An 18,145-nucleotide genomic window follows, 5' to 3' on the forward strand; every position below is an offset into this window, starting at 1 on the left:
AATGACAGATGCAGCGTGATTTCCCTTATATAAGTGGAATCTAAAGAACAGAACAAACAAAACAGAAACACATGCATAGATACATTTTGATGGTTGCCAAAAGGGAGGGGGTTTGGGGCTGGGTGAAAAAGGGGAAGGGATTAGGAAGTACAAATTGGTCAGGGCGGCTGGATGGCTCAGTTGGTTAGAGCACAAGCTCTGAAAAACAGGGTTCTGGTTCAATTCCCACGTGGGCCAGTGAGCTGCGCCCTCCACAACTAGACTGAAGGCAATGAGTTGTCGCTGAGCTTCCAGATGGGTGGCCGGAGATGGTTGGAGCGCGAGCTCTCAACAACAAGGTTGCTGGTTCAATTCCCACATGGGATGGCGGGCTGCACCCTGCAACTAAAGATTGAATAAGGCAACTGGATTTGGAGCTGAGCTGCGCCCTCCACAACTAGATTGAAGGACAACAACTTGGAGCTGATGGGCCCTAGAGAAACACACTGTTCCCAATTTAAAAAAAAAAAAAGTACAAATTGGTTGTTACAAAGTAGTCATGGGGATGTAGGGTATAGCATACGGAATATAGCCAATAATATTTAATAATTATGTATGGTGTCAGATGAGTACTAGATTTATCCAGGTGATGAATGAGAAGGGCTTTGGGGGCAGGGTGAAAAATGTGAAGGCATTAAGAATTACAAATTGGTAGTTACAAAATAGTCATGGGGATATAAAGCTGTCACGCAGGATGTAATGCGGGATGTCTGATCCCGCTCCCCACATAAGAACACAGGATATGGTGAGGCCAAAAAGGAACACCCACGGAGCCACAGATAGGGGAGTCATACCACTGTAGTCTCGCTGCGACTGGGTTGGAGACACAGGAAGCAGGAGCCACACGCTCCGTAATCCGCCATCCGCTTCTCTCTCTCTGCCAACCAACCTCACTTGCTAGCTGCAATCCGCCATGCTAACAGCAATCCGCTCTTGCTAGCTCAGCCACCATCTTCTTGCTAGCCCCCAATTGCTGTTAGCATAGCCATGGCAGTTATATTAGTGGCCAATGGCTCACTGGTTACAGCTGACAGCCAACTAGCCACAGCTTGATGGACATCCAGTCACAGTTGATGGCCATTTACTACCTGAACCAGCACCTTTCCACATGAGGCCAAGAGCCTGGAAACTGCACTCCTGGCTCTGTCCCCACAAAAGCATAAGGAATATAGTCAATAATATGGTAATAACTATGTATAGTGCCAGGCGAGTACTAGTCAGGGGGATCACTTCTTAAACTATGTAAATGTCTAACCACTGTGTGGGGACAGAGCCCCAGAGAGCAGTTTCCAGGCTCTCGGCCTCACGTGGAAAGGTGCTGGCTCTGGTAGTAGATGGCCGTCAGCTGTGACTAGTTGGCCATCAGCTGTGGCCCTTGAGCCATTGGCCACTGATATAACTGCCGCGGCTGCATTAGGGAGGGAAGTCGAGGAGAGAGTCGGTCGGTTGGCAGAAAGCGGGCAGCAGGTCGCAGGTCGTGTGAATCCAGCCTCCAGTGAGACTATAGCGGTATGACTCCCCTACCTATGGCTCCGTGGGTGTTCCTTTTTGGCCTCACCATGTCCTGCGTTCTTATGTGGGGAGCGGGAGCAGAGAACCCGCAGGCCGCCCCGCATGACAAATGGCGCAGCGAGCCAGGGTATGGTGCCGGCCAAAGCTCCCCACAGGGCGGTGGAGCAGTTTGTGTGTATGAACATTCAGTCACAGGAAGACCAGGAGGAGTAGCTGCCGGAGAGCTTGATCCCCGTGGAGGGGTGGGAAGACGTGGACGGTTCCCCAGCTAGCAGAGGCCAGAGAAAGCGAAGATTGTTGTGGCCCTATGGGCTGGGAAGTACTTGCTGAGGCAGCCCGGATGCAGGACTTGTAGTCCCAGAAGGAAAGGCTTGCTGAGTCCTCGGTGGAAGATGCGGGTGAGGTCAAGGTCGTCCCTCACCCCCAGGTTGGGGAGGACTTGGAGCCCTCACCCTGTGGAGAGGGCACACATTGTGAGGTTAACGCACAGCCCTGGCGAATGACTGTGGACTATGGGGAATGGACTCCATCCCTAATTTAATGGGCAGCTTGACTGTTTGCTTGAGAACATGCCACCATGTAGAGGAACTGGTGGATGTTTGCTTTTGCGGCTTGACCGGCCGCCATAGAGAATATTAAGCACCTTCACTGTGAGTCACTGTTGTTCCAGCACGGTGCCCTGAGAGGCCCAGAGAGAGTGGCAGTGCCCTGAGAGCCCTGGCTGAGTCCAGGAAGTCTGGCTGAGCCCAGAGAGAGTGGCAGTGCCCTGAGAGCCCTGGCTGAGTCCAGGAAGTCTGGCTGTGCCCAGAGAGAGTGGCAGTGCCCTGAGAGCCCTGGCTGAGTCCAGAAAGTTTGGCTGTGCCCAGAGAGAGTGGCAGTGCCCTGAGAAACCCTGGCTGTGTCCGGGAAGACTGGTGGTACCCTAAGAAGCCCAGGAAGTCTGGCTGTGTCCTGAAGGACTGGTGGTGCCCTGAGAAACCCTGGCTGTGCCCAGAGAGCCTGGCTGTGTCCAGGATATTGCATTCACCTCCAGGCTCCTCGCACAGGGCCCCTCGCAGAAGACACTTGTTGCGTAGATTGTGAGGTGAGACCCTGTAGGGATGGAGTGTGGGGACAGAGCCCCAGAGAGCAGTTTCCAGGCTCTCGGCCTCATGTGGAAAGGTGCTGTCTCGGGTAGTAGATGGCCATCAGCTGTGGCTAGTTGGCCGTCAGCTGTGGCCCTTGAGACATTGGCCACTGATATAACTGCCGCAGCTGCATTAGGGAGGGAAGTCGAGGAGAGAGTCAGTCGGTTGGCAGAAAGCAGACAGCAGGTCGCACGTCGTGTGAATCCAGCCTCCAGTGAGACTATAGTGATATGACTCCCCTACCTATGGCTCTGTGGGTGTTCCTTTTTGGCCTCACCATATCCTGCGTTCTTATGTGGGGAGCGGGACCAGAGGCCCCGCAGGCCACCCCGCACAACGCACTGTGTAACCACTATGCTGTACACCTGAAATTAATATAAAATAATAATGAATGTCAACTGTAATTGAAAATTTTTAAAAGGGGTGAAAAGGTGAAGGGGAATAAAAGGTTCAGATTTCCAGGCAGAAAACAAATAAGTCATGGGGGTGTAATGTACAGCATAGGGAATATAGTCAATAATATTGTGATAACATGGTACAGTGTCAGATGGTTGCTGGACTTATGGTGATCATTTCTTTAGGTATATAAATGTTGAATAACTATTGTAAACACCTGAAACTAATACAATATTGTATGCTACTTATATTTTTTTAAATATTTTTTTAAAAAAAGAAAACCAAAACTAGATCTAGTAAAATTAGATTTAAAAAAAAAACCCTGAAGCTGTGAAAGACGAACTTTCCCAAACTCTTAGAGTGGAACAGTGTTTCAAACCAAGATTATCTGACTCTAAAACACTTCTCAGAAGAGATTTCTGTGAACTAGGTTTTCAAAACCTTCAAAAGCACTTTTAATAAACAAACTAATTGAAATAATCAGTTAAAAATGTCCATAAAATCAATTCTATGGATCTGAAACTCATACCGCTACAGTGAGTTATCAATTAAGGGGAAAGAAATGTGGATATTTTGGCAGTAGTGTGAGATAGGTGGTATTTAAATTACTTTCAAGTGATTTGGATTAAAACCAATATTACTTCCGCAAGGTCCAAAAATGAATCACATGCGAAGCTGGGAAATGAATCCGGAATGCCTAACACCCAGGATGCTGTGCTCCTTCCTTCAGCCAGAAAAGTATGTGAAAGGCTGCAAACAATGGAGCAGTCCCTGATGCAGTGGGCGAAGCGCTTCCTCTTTACAGTACAGGGGCTGAGACTTTCAGAGAACCAGCATTTCATCCCATAGGAATGTGAATCTCAGATTCAGATTTCACCTGGAAAGCTGAAGATTACCTTTTTTTTTTTTTTTTAAAGATTTTATTGGGGAAGGGGAACAGGACTTTATTGGGGAACAATGGTCAAATTGTTGTCCTTTCAATCTTAGTTGTGGAGGGTTCTGTTCAGCTTCAAGTTGTTGTTCTTTCAGTCTTAGTTGTGGAGGGCGCAGCTCAGCTCCAAGTCCAGTTGCCGTTGCTAGTTGCAGGGGATACAGCCCACCATCCCTTGCGGGAGTCGAACCGGCAACCTTGTGGTTGAGAGGACACGCTCCAACCAACTGAGCCATCCGGGAGCTCAGCGGCAGCTCAGCTCAAGGTGCCGTGTTCAATTTTAGTTGCAGGGGGCGCTGCCTACCATCCCTTGCGGGAGTCGAACCGGCAACCTTGTGGTTGAGAGGACACGCTCCAACCAACTGAGCCATCCGGGAGCTCAGCGGCAGCTCAGCTCAAGGTGCCGTGTTCAATTTTAGTTGCAGGGGGCGCTGCCCACCATCCCTTGCGGGAGTCGAAGAATTGAACTGGCAACCTTGTGGTTGAGAACCCGTGCTCCAACCAACAACAACTGAGCCATCCGGGAGGCAGCTCAGCTCAAGGTGCCGTGTTCAATCTTAGTTGCAGGGGGCAGAGCCCACCATCCCTTGCGGGACTCGAGGAATTGAACTGGCAACCTTGTGGTTGAGAGCCCACTGGCCCATGTGGGAATCGAACCGGCAGCCTTCGGAGTTAGGAGCACGGAGCTCTAACCGCCTGAGCCACCAGGCCGGCCGAAGATTACCTTTAAATTTTGCCTCTGAATGTCTTCATCTATATGTTACTAGCAGAGCTGCTGTTTCAGGTGCCTGTCTAGTGTAGATCAGCTGTAATTCTCTAAATTTTAAGTTGCTGTATCTTGAATGATAGATGGTTACTTCTCAAATAAACTGACCCAAGGAAAGAGATTATAGTTGTACAACTGGGTATGTCTTTACGATTACAAAGCCCCATCCTTAAAGCAGTGATGCTTAGTAAGAATTATACAACCGCTCCCGCCCCCAAGTATATCAGGACCTCCAAGGGGGTATATGTGCTCTGAAAAAACATAGCCAATATTTTAATTTTATTTTATGTTTAAAAAATGAAAACAAAAGCATTACCTTCATAATACTAACATTTAAAGAAAGGTGTGTGACTCTTACGTTAAACAAAGGGGGAATAGGTTAAGTAAAGCTGAGATTCCTGTTTCCAGCAGAGTAGTGGATTATAGTCCAAAAGGCCTTTATACTCCAGCAACCAGACCCTTCCTACACCATAGTTTGTAATGTATCTCTGAGCTCATGGGAAGTGAGGGAACCTTTCAAAGAACAAAGAAAATAGCTGTGGGCTGAAACCAGAAAGTACCAAGATGGGTGAGACCCAAGGGCAACACTTCAGTGGGGCAGACTGACCCTCGGGCCAGCAGGAGGGCAGAGAAGCTGAATATGAGATTTTCAAATAATTCCAGGGACCCTGAAAGGGGTAAAGCCATCCCAGGTGGCTCCCATCCAGTAGAAGCATACTCTCCCACAAAAAGCATCCTTAGGTCAGATCCAGATTTGCACAGATTGAGATCAAACAAATATTAGTTTACGAGCAGAGGATACAAAAAACACCACAAATCAGTCATAAGTAACAACAAACATTAGATTTAGATCCCCAAAAACTTGAGATATTTGAAGAGTCAGATACAGAATATAAAACATGAAATGTTTAAAAAATATAAAGGAGTAAAAACTTAAGCACGCAAGAGAACAGATTATAAAAAGAACCAAGTAAAATTATAGAAATGAACAATATAATTGGTTAAAAAATGAACTCTATGCATTGGTTAAGTGACAGATTAGATAGAGCTGGAAAAATAAGTAACTATAAAGCAAAACTAAGTAAATAACCCAGAACAGCACAGAGGAAAGAATATGAAATTATGATAGAAACATTAACAGTCTTGGAAAATACAATGAATAGATCTTAACAGAGTCCCAGAAGGAAAGAATTAAGAAAGTAAAAGCTAGGCAGTATTTGAACTGAAAATACCTGAGCATTCTCAGGAAAGATGTAAATTAACAGATATACAAATTACAACATATGAACAAGTAGAATCATTAAAAAGAAATCCTCCGTAGACACCATGTAGTAACATTTCAGAATGCCAAAGACAAAGAAAAGATCTTTAAAGTAGCTGGAGAGAAGACAGGCAACCTAGGAAAGACTGATGATATGACAGACTGCAGACTTTGCAACAGGAATGATGGAAAACAGAAAGCATCAGTATTATATACATAGAACAGGCTAAGACAAAAATAACTGTCAACCTAAAATTATGTGTCCAGTAAATCCATATTTCAAGAACAAGATTAAAACAAATATATTTTCAGATATAAATAAACATGAATCCAACATCAAGAGACCTTCCCTAAAGGAAGTGACCTTGAACTATGAGTATTCTAGTAGCTTCCTAATTGACCGTCCCTTTCCAATCTTCTTGAATATCAGAATAATACTTCTAAAATCATTTTAATCACATCACTTCCCTGCTTCAAAATGCCAAATGAACTACTAGAACTTATGTAATAAGGTCCAAATTTCTTTTTTTTTTAATTAAATTTATTGAGGTGACAATTGTTAGTAAAATTACATAGATTTCAGGTGTGCAATTCTGTATTACATCATCTATAAATCCCATTGTGTGTTCATCACCCAGAGTCAGTTCTCATTCCATCACCATATATTCGATCCCCCTTACCCTCATCTCCCACCCCCCACCCCCTGCCCCCCATTGAAAGCGCTTTACCAGCTAGTTCCTAACGTTCTCTTCAGTGGATAATTTGGCTCCTCAATTTACTAGCTGTGACCTTAGTCTGGGTAATTAACCTACCTGAGCCTCAGATTCATCATCTGCAAAATGAAACCTATAAAAACTGACTGCTGAGATCACTGAAGACAGCCCAGGTAAAACTATCCGCACAGTGCCCGACAGTTTTTATTTATCATTATAATATGTACCTCACTGGTCCAAAATACAACATATGTATTCCCAACTCCACACCTTTACTCACATTATTTCCTCCACTTAATTGGCCCTCAACACCTCCCTTCCCACAAATCTACACTACGTACGTAAATCAAAATCACCCCTATAAATCCATTCCTTCTTGCAATTCTCCTCCACCAGGCCAGCCCAGAGCTCTCACTTCTAAACACATAAAACATTAACCCTAAATGCTACTGTTAGTTAACATCTAAATTGTATGTTCCTTTCGGCATGGAAAAGTGCTTATCTTACATTTCCCTGTTTTGCCCACGGAAAGCTTTACTGCAGTGAAAATGGAGCTTGCCAAGTTAATTGGGATTAGCTGATTAAATTCCAGCCCCCTGGGGTGGATGCGTGGCGTAGGTGGATGGAGCCCTGTGGTCCTAACACAGAGGTCGCCAGTTCGATTCCTACGTGGCCCAGTGAGCAGTGCCCTCTACAGCTAGATTGTGAACAACGGCTCGACCTGGAGCAGCAGCCGTGAGTAGCCAGCAGCAGGAGTGAGCTGCCGTGAGCGGGCAGCTGGTGGCTGGTGGCGGGCGACCGACTAGCTCAGCCAAGTAGAGCGCAAGGCTCATAACACCAACATGGGCCAGTGAGCTGCGTCCTCCACAACTAGACTGAGAATAATGGCTCGAATTGAAATTGGGGGTCGGCGCGGGGGTTGGGGGTGGGAATTCCAGCACCCTGACAGAAATACTTTAGAGGAAAAACACGGCCAAAAAGAAAAAAAGGCAGCTGTCTGAGGATTTGCTGCATTCTTTGCTTTGTAATTCCTCAGACAGCTGCACTTGATTCTAAAGACATTAAACATTTTCCTTGGAGAAAGACATCTAACAAGGCAGTCTGTGGAAGCCTATGGTGAGCAGGAAGACGTGATAAGGGTGCATCAGCTGACAGCCCACTCCAGGAAACATCTTTCAGAGTCTACTTTCCGAGTAAGTAAATTTCATCTGGAATTCCTCTCATCCAACACAAAGAGAACAGGCCCTCTAGGAGTTGCCCAACTGGCACAAAGCAGGTGTTCAATAAATGTTGGCTGACTCTGAATAAGCAAACCAAAGCCCCTATTCAGATTATTTTGTTGGTTTGTTAAAAAAAAAAAAAAAAAGAGAGAGAGCGAGGCTGGGGCAGGGGGCGGGAGGTGATAATCTCATCAGCTCTTTCAGTTTTCTAGTTAACCATTTGCTGAGGATGCTGCAGTTGGCTTCCCCACCCAAAAGCCAATGACAGCAAATCTCTCAGATGAGTCACTTTGGATGCATGGTCCAACAAGTGAACTTTGTGTCAGCCCCTCCTCCATCCATTGTGGCTGACATTAATTAAGGAGCTAAAAAAACGCACAATCCACATGCTATCACATTAAATTTCACAAAGTTTTCCCATTAAAAAAAAAATCCTTAGTAGCATCAAATTCAAAATTCCACTATTTATCTATTGGAGACCAAAACAAAATGCATTTTTTCATATTAAAAATATCCTCATTAAAGAACACTTGGAAAAAAGACAAAAAATAATGAGCCATAAGATGTACCACTCAAAAATAGCACCTATCAACATTTTGGTTCATTTTTTTCCAGGTTTTCCCCCCATTATTAGATGTTCCATGTAACTGTAACCATTTGGTATATACTAATCATACCTGCAGCTTGTGTCACTTAAATTATATCATAAGCATTTCCCTATGTTTTTCTTCTATTCTTGTATAACTACATAAAGTAGATAGTAGAAACAAGATTTTTAAATTAAACCAAGTCAAGAAATATTCTCTTTCTTCCTCTATAGTAAAAACTGAGAATTTCCAAAAGTTCCTGGGGCCACTGGAACTAAGATAGGATACTTTAAAAAAATGCCTAGACACATAGGCAGTGTTTAACAAATGTTAACTGACCTTCAAGTGACAAAGAATATTTACTATAATCATCTTTGGAAAGATACAAAAGAAATTAAATTCAGCCTCTGTTCCCAACAAATTTTTAATATCATTAAGAAGATAAAATGTGGGAGCATTTGAGATCTCGCTCCCTGCATGTCGTCCATTTAGCTCAAATAAACTAATTTTTTAAAAAAGAAGATAATGCATTTATACCCAACAACTAAAGCCCAGCATTAACTCAGCATACGCTCATCCTGTCTCTTCAAGGGCTGGGGATGCTTTATTCATTTTGCACCCCTTGAGTGAAGAACAGTGCCTGGCACATTATAGACAATAAATATCTCTTGCACTGAACTGAACTACATGCTAAGAGCTATGCTTATCTAGCGAGAGGAAGGATCACTGCGAGCTGAGGTTAAGTGAGGCAAAGCAGACAGCGTGGATATGGCAGACTCCGATTATGGCAAGGATTTGCAGGAAGAAGTCTGAACCATACGAGCCTTGGGATACTCTGAAAATGAAAGACAACATAAGAAAAAGGGACTATGTTTGCATAGTCCTAATTTATTAAAAAGCTTGATGTTTCTACAAAAGCAGCATTGAAAACCCTGCTATACATATTAACCACTTATGGGAAATATATAACACATGACAGACACTACTTAAAAACAAAGAACAGGGCCGGCCCAGTGGCTCAGGCAGTTGGAGCTCTGTGCTCCTAACTCCGAAGGCTGCTGGTTCGATTCCCACATGGGCCAGTGGGCTCTCAACTACAAGGTTGCCCGTTCAACAACTTGAGTCCCACAAGGGACGGTGGGCTCCGCCCCCTGCAACTAAGATCGAACACGGCACCTTGAGCTGAGCTGCCTCCCTGATGGCTCAGTTGGTTGGAGCGCGTCCTTTCAACCAAAAGGTTGCCAGTTCGACTCCCGCAAGGGCTGCAACTAGCAACGGCAACTGGACCTGGAGCTGAGCTGCGCCCTCCACAACTAAGACTGAAAGGACAACAACTTGAAGCTGAACGGCACCCTCCACAACTAAGATTGAAAGGACAACAACTTGACTTGGAACAACTTGACTTGGAAAAAAATCCTGGAAGTACATACTGTTTCCCAATAAAGTCCTGTTCCCCTTCCCCGATAAAATCTTTAAAAAAATAAAAAAAGAAAGAAAGAAAGAACACACCAACACGAAATATTACAGCATTTGTTGACATCAGAAACAAGTGCTCATGCTCAGGGAGCTTTCTGTGTCATGACAAGTGGCAGAGGCAGTAAATTAGAGCTTTAGATCTCAATATAGAGTTCCATAGTGGATACTGTCCTTGCTAAACTAGGTGTAAAAGAATGTGCTTACCAAAACTTTCTTTCAGGATCTCTTTATACTCCAGGGAAGCTATTTGCATATACTGTTAGCATTCAGAGGGGAGATACAGATTTGAAATCTGCACTCAGCCTTAATAGCATCACATTCACACCACCTGATTATAAACATATCTTTAAAAAGAGAATCCAACTTCATGACTAGGGTATTATGCAGCAGAATCCATACATCCTAAATTCATTCACACATATTTTCCTTTCTCCTACCCCACTTGGGCTTTGAAAAAATGCCAAGAATTTATGGAGAAGGAATTTGCTAATATCACATCTCTAACAGCTGCTAGTTGAATGTACTAAATCCATAGCTTCTTCAGTTACATTATGTGGCCATCTCAGAAATACAAATAATACAAAAATAATACAAATCTGTTTTTTTAACAAAAGAACTGATTTAAGCCTACTTTATTGGCCTGCCTTAAGAGCAAGTTGCACAGAGCTTAGGGGTTGGGTTTATAATTTTGTCTGGATGTAATACAGCAATTTCTTATGATTAAGTATGTCTCTAATAGCTATCCATTCAGTCTCCCTAGTCTGAAGCATTCACGAACAAATGCCTATCAACAAGTCATCTGGGAATGAACAGCTGATTTGAGGCACTGCATACTTCAGGGCAGGTGTTCCTTGTTTTACTGAAAATACGCAGATCTGATCATGATTCTATCTATCAGATAGTTTAAAACAAAACAACATAAAATAAGTCACAAAAATAAAAAGGTTTCAAGAGCCAAAACAAATGCAAATGGAAAACTTAAAATATTTTTCAAAAATGTCCTGAAAGTTTTGATTTTCAGATTTTGTTAGGCTTCAGCACATTGTGTTATCCCAAGAATACAAACTGTTACTGTTTTTTAATTCTAAATGAAGCACTTCTCTCTAGGACATCAAAAGATTTGGAAGTCCAACAGTAATTATTACATAATCATTCATAAAAGACATGATGTGGCATAACATTTGTAAAGTTGAATTGCACCTGTCATCAACTCAACAAAAGAATATTTTATATACAAACCACATAGCTTTGAATATTTGATAATTTGATTAAACTGATCCATAAGAACTCCACTGTCAAACTGAGTAATACAAGTAACCAAAACTTGGATTAAAAGACATGGTTGAAGACTTCCAAATAAATCACCCTGAGCAAGTTACTGAATCTTTCTGTACTTCTGTTTCTTCATCCACAAAATGGGAAAAACAATAGTAACGACCTCTTAGAATAATATCAAATGAATTAATACATGTTAAATTCTCATAATAGAGCCTGGCAAAGGGTAACTGATAAAGAATGTTTGTATTATACTGGGAACCAAAAATTTTTAAATGAGAATACTGAAAAACAAAAACAAGTAAAAAGAGTAATCATAAAAATAAAAAAAGACACAGCTGTCATGACCTGTAGAATAATAAAGTTTTCAAGCTATTGCAGTATATTTGGGGGGTAAACTAATGGAAAAAGAGTCCCCTACTTTTTAAAAAAACATAGTTACATCCCTTCAAGGTGCATTAATACATCCTACCACCCTGATTCTTTGTCACTGGTCCTATTTTGCAAAATGTTATTCTTCCTCCTTAGTATCAAGAGAGCCACAAAGCAAGCTCCTCAAGGAGAGCAAAATAAGAGGTTATGGGTATGTGAAGTCCTTAGCATATTCTAGTTTTATTAACAAACCACCAAGTTGAAACTCATTCCTGAACTAAATTGCCAAATGTTCCTGCAATAAAAACTGCAAACTTTCATGTGAACAGGGCTCTTCAACAATAGGGAGTTGTTCCAGTCTGTGAATAGGACAGTGTCAGCGTGAGCAACAAAGCCGGGAGCTGGACATTCCTGACACCCTCGTCCCCTTGGCTAGTCTTTGACCACTTATATCACTCAACCACATGTTTTTGGAAATCATTTTCAGGCAAAGTATGTAGACAACATCTATACCCTGAAACTTATCCTTCATCACAGAGCCGTTTCCACAGCTTCTGTCCCAGGTCCGCACCTTTTACTGCCACCGGTGAGGACACTCCGGTAAATGAGCAGGAGTGTTTTATTTCCCTAGTCCTTCCACCCCACTCCAAACAGTCACTTCGTGTTTTAATTGGTATATTCTGGAAAACATCATGGGATGACAATGGCAAAAGCGCCAAACAATAAAATAACCTGAAAAATGAAGAAAAGACCTGATTTGGTTACATGCAGATCGCCAATAGGGAAGGAAAAGTGTGGTGTAGTGCTTTAGGTCAACATGGGTTTGAGTCTTCACTACTTATCTGGAATGCACCCTTGGAAAAGAGACTGGACTTAGGTCTTAGTTTTCTTATCTGAAAATGGGTTAATAAAACCCACATCACAGAGTTGCTGTAAGGACTTAAATAAAATAATGATTTCAAAGTGTCCGGTATACAGTATGTGCTCACTAAACAGAGCGATTTCAATCCTTCTATCCAACTGTCGCGGGACACCCGAATCTAGTGAGAATTCCGGACAGTGGAAAAGACAAATCAAAACTCCCAATTGTATCATGTCCTGATCAAAAGGGCCCAGATGCTATTTCCAGGGTAAGTATGGGTCTGCAGGATCTACTAGGCCGCGCTGGAGACAAATGTAAAAACTACTTGACTGAGATCTGTGCCATTTTATTTTTCCTGGAAAGTAAAGCTCAGTTTGCCCAATTCAGTCCTTTTGTTTACAACAAGGGACAAATGAACAGCAGATCCCCAGAGGGTTGTCACAAAGAAGCCAGACAGGCCTCGGAACTGTACCTCGCTGGTCCTTCGAAAGGCCTTTCACTGTGCACTTCTGAGCACAGCGCTGCTCCAGTGTCTTCAAGCAAGTTCCCGAGTCCACGCCAGAGCGGGCACTGTCCTTTCAGAAGGCGGCGCCCACTGCCCGGCTCGCACTCATCGCCCGCAGCGAGACTGCCCCAAACTCCGACGGGCCCCCCAACTTGCTCGGCCCGCCGGGAGGCCGGGATCCGACTCCTCTCCGCGCGACGCGGGCGCCCGCCGCTCCTCCCGACGAGCCCCGGGAGCCCCAGGGGCCGGGACCGCTATTCGCGCCTATACGGGTTCCATCTGCTGCGGGCCCGCTCTGCTCCCATCGCCCCCAGATCATACTCTCCAAAAGGTAGAAACTCCATACTCACCCCTGAAAAGCAGCAGCAGGACGAAGTCGGGCAGCCGGGCGCAGAGCCGGAGTCCCCGCCGCCGCTTCAGCGCCATGTCGAGGGGAGCTGAGGGGCCGCGGACCAGCGGCACAGCCAGGATTCCCCGCGCGCATGCGCGCAGCCTGCCGGGACCCTGCTACCCGCCCCTAGTTACCATGGCGACCACCTGGCCCGGCAGAGCCGTCACCGTGGTGACAAAAGAAGCTGATATGGTTACTATGGATGCAGGGATGCCTTGGACCCAGACCCACCGGGTGGGTCTCTTTCAATGAATTGGGTGGGAGAAGGTAAAGAAGTATGTTTAAGAGTGAAGTGGGGTAAATTTCCATAGCTATAAAATGAATATGTCACTACAGACCAGAGAAGGACGCTTAATAAAAATTTGGAAAATAAAGTGTTTCTTATTTTACAAATGATGATGCAGCCCAGTTATTTTGGAAGCATTATTGCCTGCACCTCTTTTGAGACCCCGATACCAAATGTGATGGAAGGAAAAAGTACCGAAATCTATATAAAACATGAGAAACACACACATTATGCAATACATAAAAGTGATGTCTTTCTAAAACAAAATTTATTTCCGTAGTAGATCAAAAGCATGATGGTATACCCAATAGTTTATTCTGCTTAAAATTAGGCTAATTAGTTGTTCTGGTAAAACTAGTGTCGTGCGGGGGACACTGCTCACTGCGCCATTTGTCCTGCGAGGCGGCCTGCGGGGTCTAGCTCCTACTCCCCACACAAGAACACAGGATATGGCTAGGCCAAAAAGGAACAACCAGGGAGCCATAGATAGGGGAGTCATACCACTAGAGTTTCATTGGAGGCTGGATCCACACGACCTCCAACCTGCTGTCCACTTCTCTGCCTGCCAACCAACTGACTGACTAACCAATGCAGCCGCGGCAGTTATATCAGTGGCTAATTGGATAACTGGTTACAGCTGACAGTCAATTAGCCACAGCTGACGGCCATCTACTACCCAGATCAGCACCTTTCCACGTGAGGCCGAGAGCCTGGAAACTGCTCTCTGGGACTCTGTCCCCACACTCCACCCCTACAGGGTCTCGCCTCACAATTTACATGACAAGCATCTTCCACGAGGGTCCCTGTGTCATATTAGCCTACAGGCACCTAAGGAAGGAAAGAAACAGCAGTCTTAGGAACCAACAATGGCAAATCCCTTCCATCTGGGAGGACACATGCTAGCATTTTGTCCTGGGAAAGGAGGGTCGCTGCCACTGGCACCTTTCCCGGTTTGAGGTACCAGACCTCTATGGCAGTTCTTGGAGTCCCTTGCATAGTTTCAACATGTAACAGAACAGGAGACCCCATAATAGGCCATAGTGAGAGTACATAGGTTCCCCGCAGAATCATCCTGGTATCGGGACCTCCGTATACTACAGTAACTTGCGGTGGCCTCTCAGCCACCACCCCTGTCGTCACTTGCAAATCATGAGTCAAACCAGCCCATCATGGGACTATAAGGCCCAACCACCGACAGCGGGGGCTTTTGATCTGCCAGGGTCAAGTCCATTGCTGCCGTTCCTCTGCTTTCAAGCATGTGGGTCCTGACAGCAAAATGTTTCCATTTCTGCCGTCGCCTGGCTTTAACAGAGTCTCACTTGTGGTAACTTGTAGTTGAATGGGAGTGGCCAATCAATGTAGCAGAGCTTCTACTGGTGTGGACCCTCCCTTCCTTGGTCTCTCATTCAGGATTCTCAAGACGTCCCATAGACACGAGGCCCAGTCACCATTGTGGGAGGGTGTTTTGATACACGGAGACCTTGCTTCAAAAGGCCGTTGTAGTGTTCAATCATGCCAGCTGCTTGTGGATTGTACGGGGTATGAAACAACCATTGTACGTCCATCCTGACAGCCCAGCACTACACTTCTTGCCCCATAAAGTGGGTACCCCTGTCACTTTCAATGACTTAGGTGTGCCCATAGAGGGTGCACAGCCGTATAAGAGCCACCACTGTATGCCGCTGATCCGCAGCCGGACACGGCCAAGCAAACATCAACCCCGTAGCAGTGTCCACTGCTGTGAACGCAGACATAGCATTGTGGGCCTTAGGTAGGGGTCCAATGTAATCCACTTGCCAGCGAGTGAGGGGCACCCTCCCTCTCGTAATCTGCTGTCTCCCCCAGGGGAGCCGCCGCCTTTGGGGGCTGTCCTGGGCACAGATGGCACAATCATAGCAGCCATCTGCTATCTCCTGCCATTTCAAAGGCAGACCCCAGCGTCTGCTCACCTGCCACGTGGTTCGGCTTCCAGCGAGCTGCAATTTCCTATGAGCCAATGGGCCACATCAGTGGCAGGAGCCCGTTCTAATCATTGGATCCATGCTAGGGCATCTGCTTCATCATTACATGGGGACACTAAGGGGGAGTAACCTGTAACATGCATTAGGGTCATCTCCTTTCTCTGCCCTAGGTCCCAGAGGCGCTGCCACATGGCTTGACCCTACAGTGGATGGTGTCCTACCAACCAGTTTTGCTGTTTCCATGTGGGGAGCCACAACATTAGGCCCCGGAACACCGCCCAGCTGTCAGTACAAATAACTAGGGGCCAGGACTCAGCTGATTATCATCCACACAGCCCGTAGCTCAGCCCACGGGCTACTCTGGCCCGTCCCAGTATCAAACCAAATGGTGTCTGATTTGGGCTACACACCACTAACCGTCCAAACGGCTGCAGCAACTCACTAGAACCATCGGTAAACCAGGCATCTTCAGGTACCGGGGGCTGTCCTTTGTTGTAAGTCGAGGGCTCCAAGTCCTCCTCCCTAGGCAGAGCGCTTGGCTCAGCCTGGGCTACAAGCTCCACAGGCCCCAGGACCTGCTGTGGCTCTGTGCTCAAAGGGCTTGAACTAAGGGTGCTACATTGCTCCAAATAGCACCCCACTTGGCGAGGGTGGTGGTCTGTACCACCCCCTTTTGGGTCCCTGGGTCCACATATGGACCCACTCCTGGACGGGATAGGTTGTTCAAACCAACACCTGTGCGTTCCTGTGATGGCTTCTGTGGCCACTAGGGCTGCATACACAGCAGCCAGCTGTTTCTCTATTGGAGAGTAGCGGACCTCCGCTCCTTTCCATAATTGGGACCAAAATCCCACTGGCAACCGGAGATGCTCCTGCCGTTACCAGAGACCCTAACCGTACCCCTCTTGGGTTATGTGAACATCAAGTTCAAATGGGCAGCCAGGGTCTACTATTTGCAAACCCTGTGCCTGTTGCACTGCCCGTTTCGTGGCAACAAAGGCTTGCTCTGCAGCCTTTGTCCAATCCCATGAGGCCCCATTTTTTATCATGTTATACAAGGGCCTTGCCATTTGTGCTAAATGGGGTACAAACGCCCTCCAATATCCCAGCAGATCCAAATACGTCTACAGTTGGGAGACTTTAGTCGGCCGGAGAAAGGCTTGTATTATGTCAATAATCGCCTCAGGTATGACCTTTGTCTTACCTGACCACACAACACCCAAAAACTTAACGGATAAGCCAGGGCCTTGGAACTTTTCCTCATTCACCACTCAGTCACGTGACTTCAGGTGGCAGAGAAGAGAGGGAGCTGCTTGCTCTAAATCTGAAGAGAATCAGATGATAATAAAATATCATCAACATAATGGAACAAGGCCACAGAGGATGGGCGATCCCACTGTGCCAAATCCTGGGCTATGAGCCCGTGGCAGGTAGTGGGGCTGTGCAAGTATCCTTGCAGAAGGACTTGAAAAGTCCACTGCCGCCCCTCCCAAATAAAAGCAAACTGCTCTTGACACACGGGTGCCATGTCAATGGAGATAAAAGCATTGGCCAAGTCCAATACACAGTGATATGTTACCAGGCGGACAGTCAGACGATCCATCAAATCGTGTATTGAAGGCACTGCAGCGTGCAAAGGTAGCATCACCTTATTTAACTCCCTATAGTCCACAGTCATTCGCCAGGTCCCATCTGGCTTCTTGACAGGCCATACTGGGGAGTTAAAGGGACTGTGCGTTGGCCTCACAATATGTGCCTTCTCCAATTCCAATACTGTATGACCAATCTCCTCCTGCCCTCCTGGCAGATGGTACTGTTGCACTGTAACCACACGCCAGGGCTGTGGCAACACTTGAGGAGGGTGGTGTGCATGCCCGCGTGTCAACGCTTTCACCACCCGGATCCGGAGACGGAACTCTCCTACTGACGTCTGTAAGCTGAGGCCATGTAGCACGTCCACCCCTAGAATATACTCCGGAACGGGGGAGACATAAACCTTGTAGGTACGAGGGGGAAGCCTTCCTATGCCCAGTGGTAAGGAAACAGCTTTCACAGTCACAGTTTTTCCCCTGTAGCCATCAATGCAGATTGCTTGTACAGGGAACAGTTCTGGGTTCCCATAAACGAGACTGCAGTCTGCGCCAGTGTCAACTAGGGCCAAAGCCCTCTGCACATTAGAAGGGGACCAATGTATGGACAGTTCCACGTGGGGCCGCCGGTCCCCGCTCGTGCCCTCTGATCAGGTACCTTGGCCCCACCCCTAATCAAGCTGAAAGGAGTCGGCCTCAAGCGGCCGCATAAAGAACTGGAGGCATATAGGTAGCACTTTCCCAGACTTCTCCTTTAGGCTTCTCCGGGATTGCTGTTCTGGACACAACTGTTTCCAAAGTTCTAACAAAAATGCATGGGGTTGTCAGTCTATTTTTTCCCGATCGACCCCTCCTGCCACGAGATCATGCCACATC

General features: G+C 45.9%; 1 protein-coding gene across 1 annotated transcript in view; it reads right to left on the bottom strand.

Moving 5' to 3' along the window:
• Window positions 1–13,549, bottom strand: part of JAM3 (junctional adhesion molecule 3) — a 77,089-nt gene extending 63,540 nt beyond the window's left edge. Inside the window, exon 1 of the mRNA XM_019718843.2 lies at window positions 13,393–13,549. Within this exon, the coding sequence (XP_019574402.1) occupies window positions 13,393–13,468 (76 nt within the window). The 5' untranslated portion in view covers window positions 13,469–13,549. The remainder of the gene's footprint in view (window positions 1–13,392) is intronic.
• Between the last annotated feature and the right edge of the window lie 4,596 nt (window positions 13,550–18,145).

This window comes from Rhinolophus sinicus, linkage group LG16 (genome assembly GCF_036562045.2).
Source record: "Rhinolophus sinicus isolate RSC01 linkage group LG16, ASM3656204v1, whole genome shotgun sequence".
Taxonomy (NCBI): domain Eukaryota; kingdom Metazoa; phylum Chordata; class Mammalia; order Chiroptera; family Rhinolophidae; genus Rhinolophus; species Rhinolophus sinicus.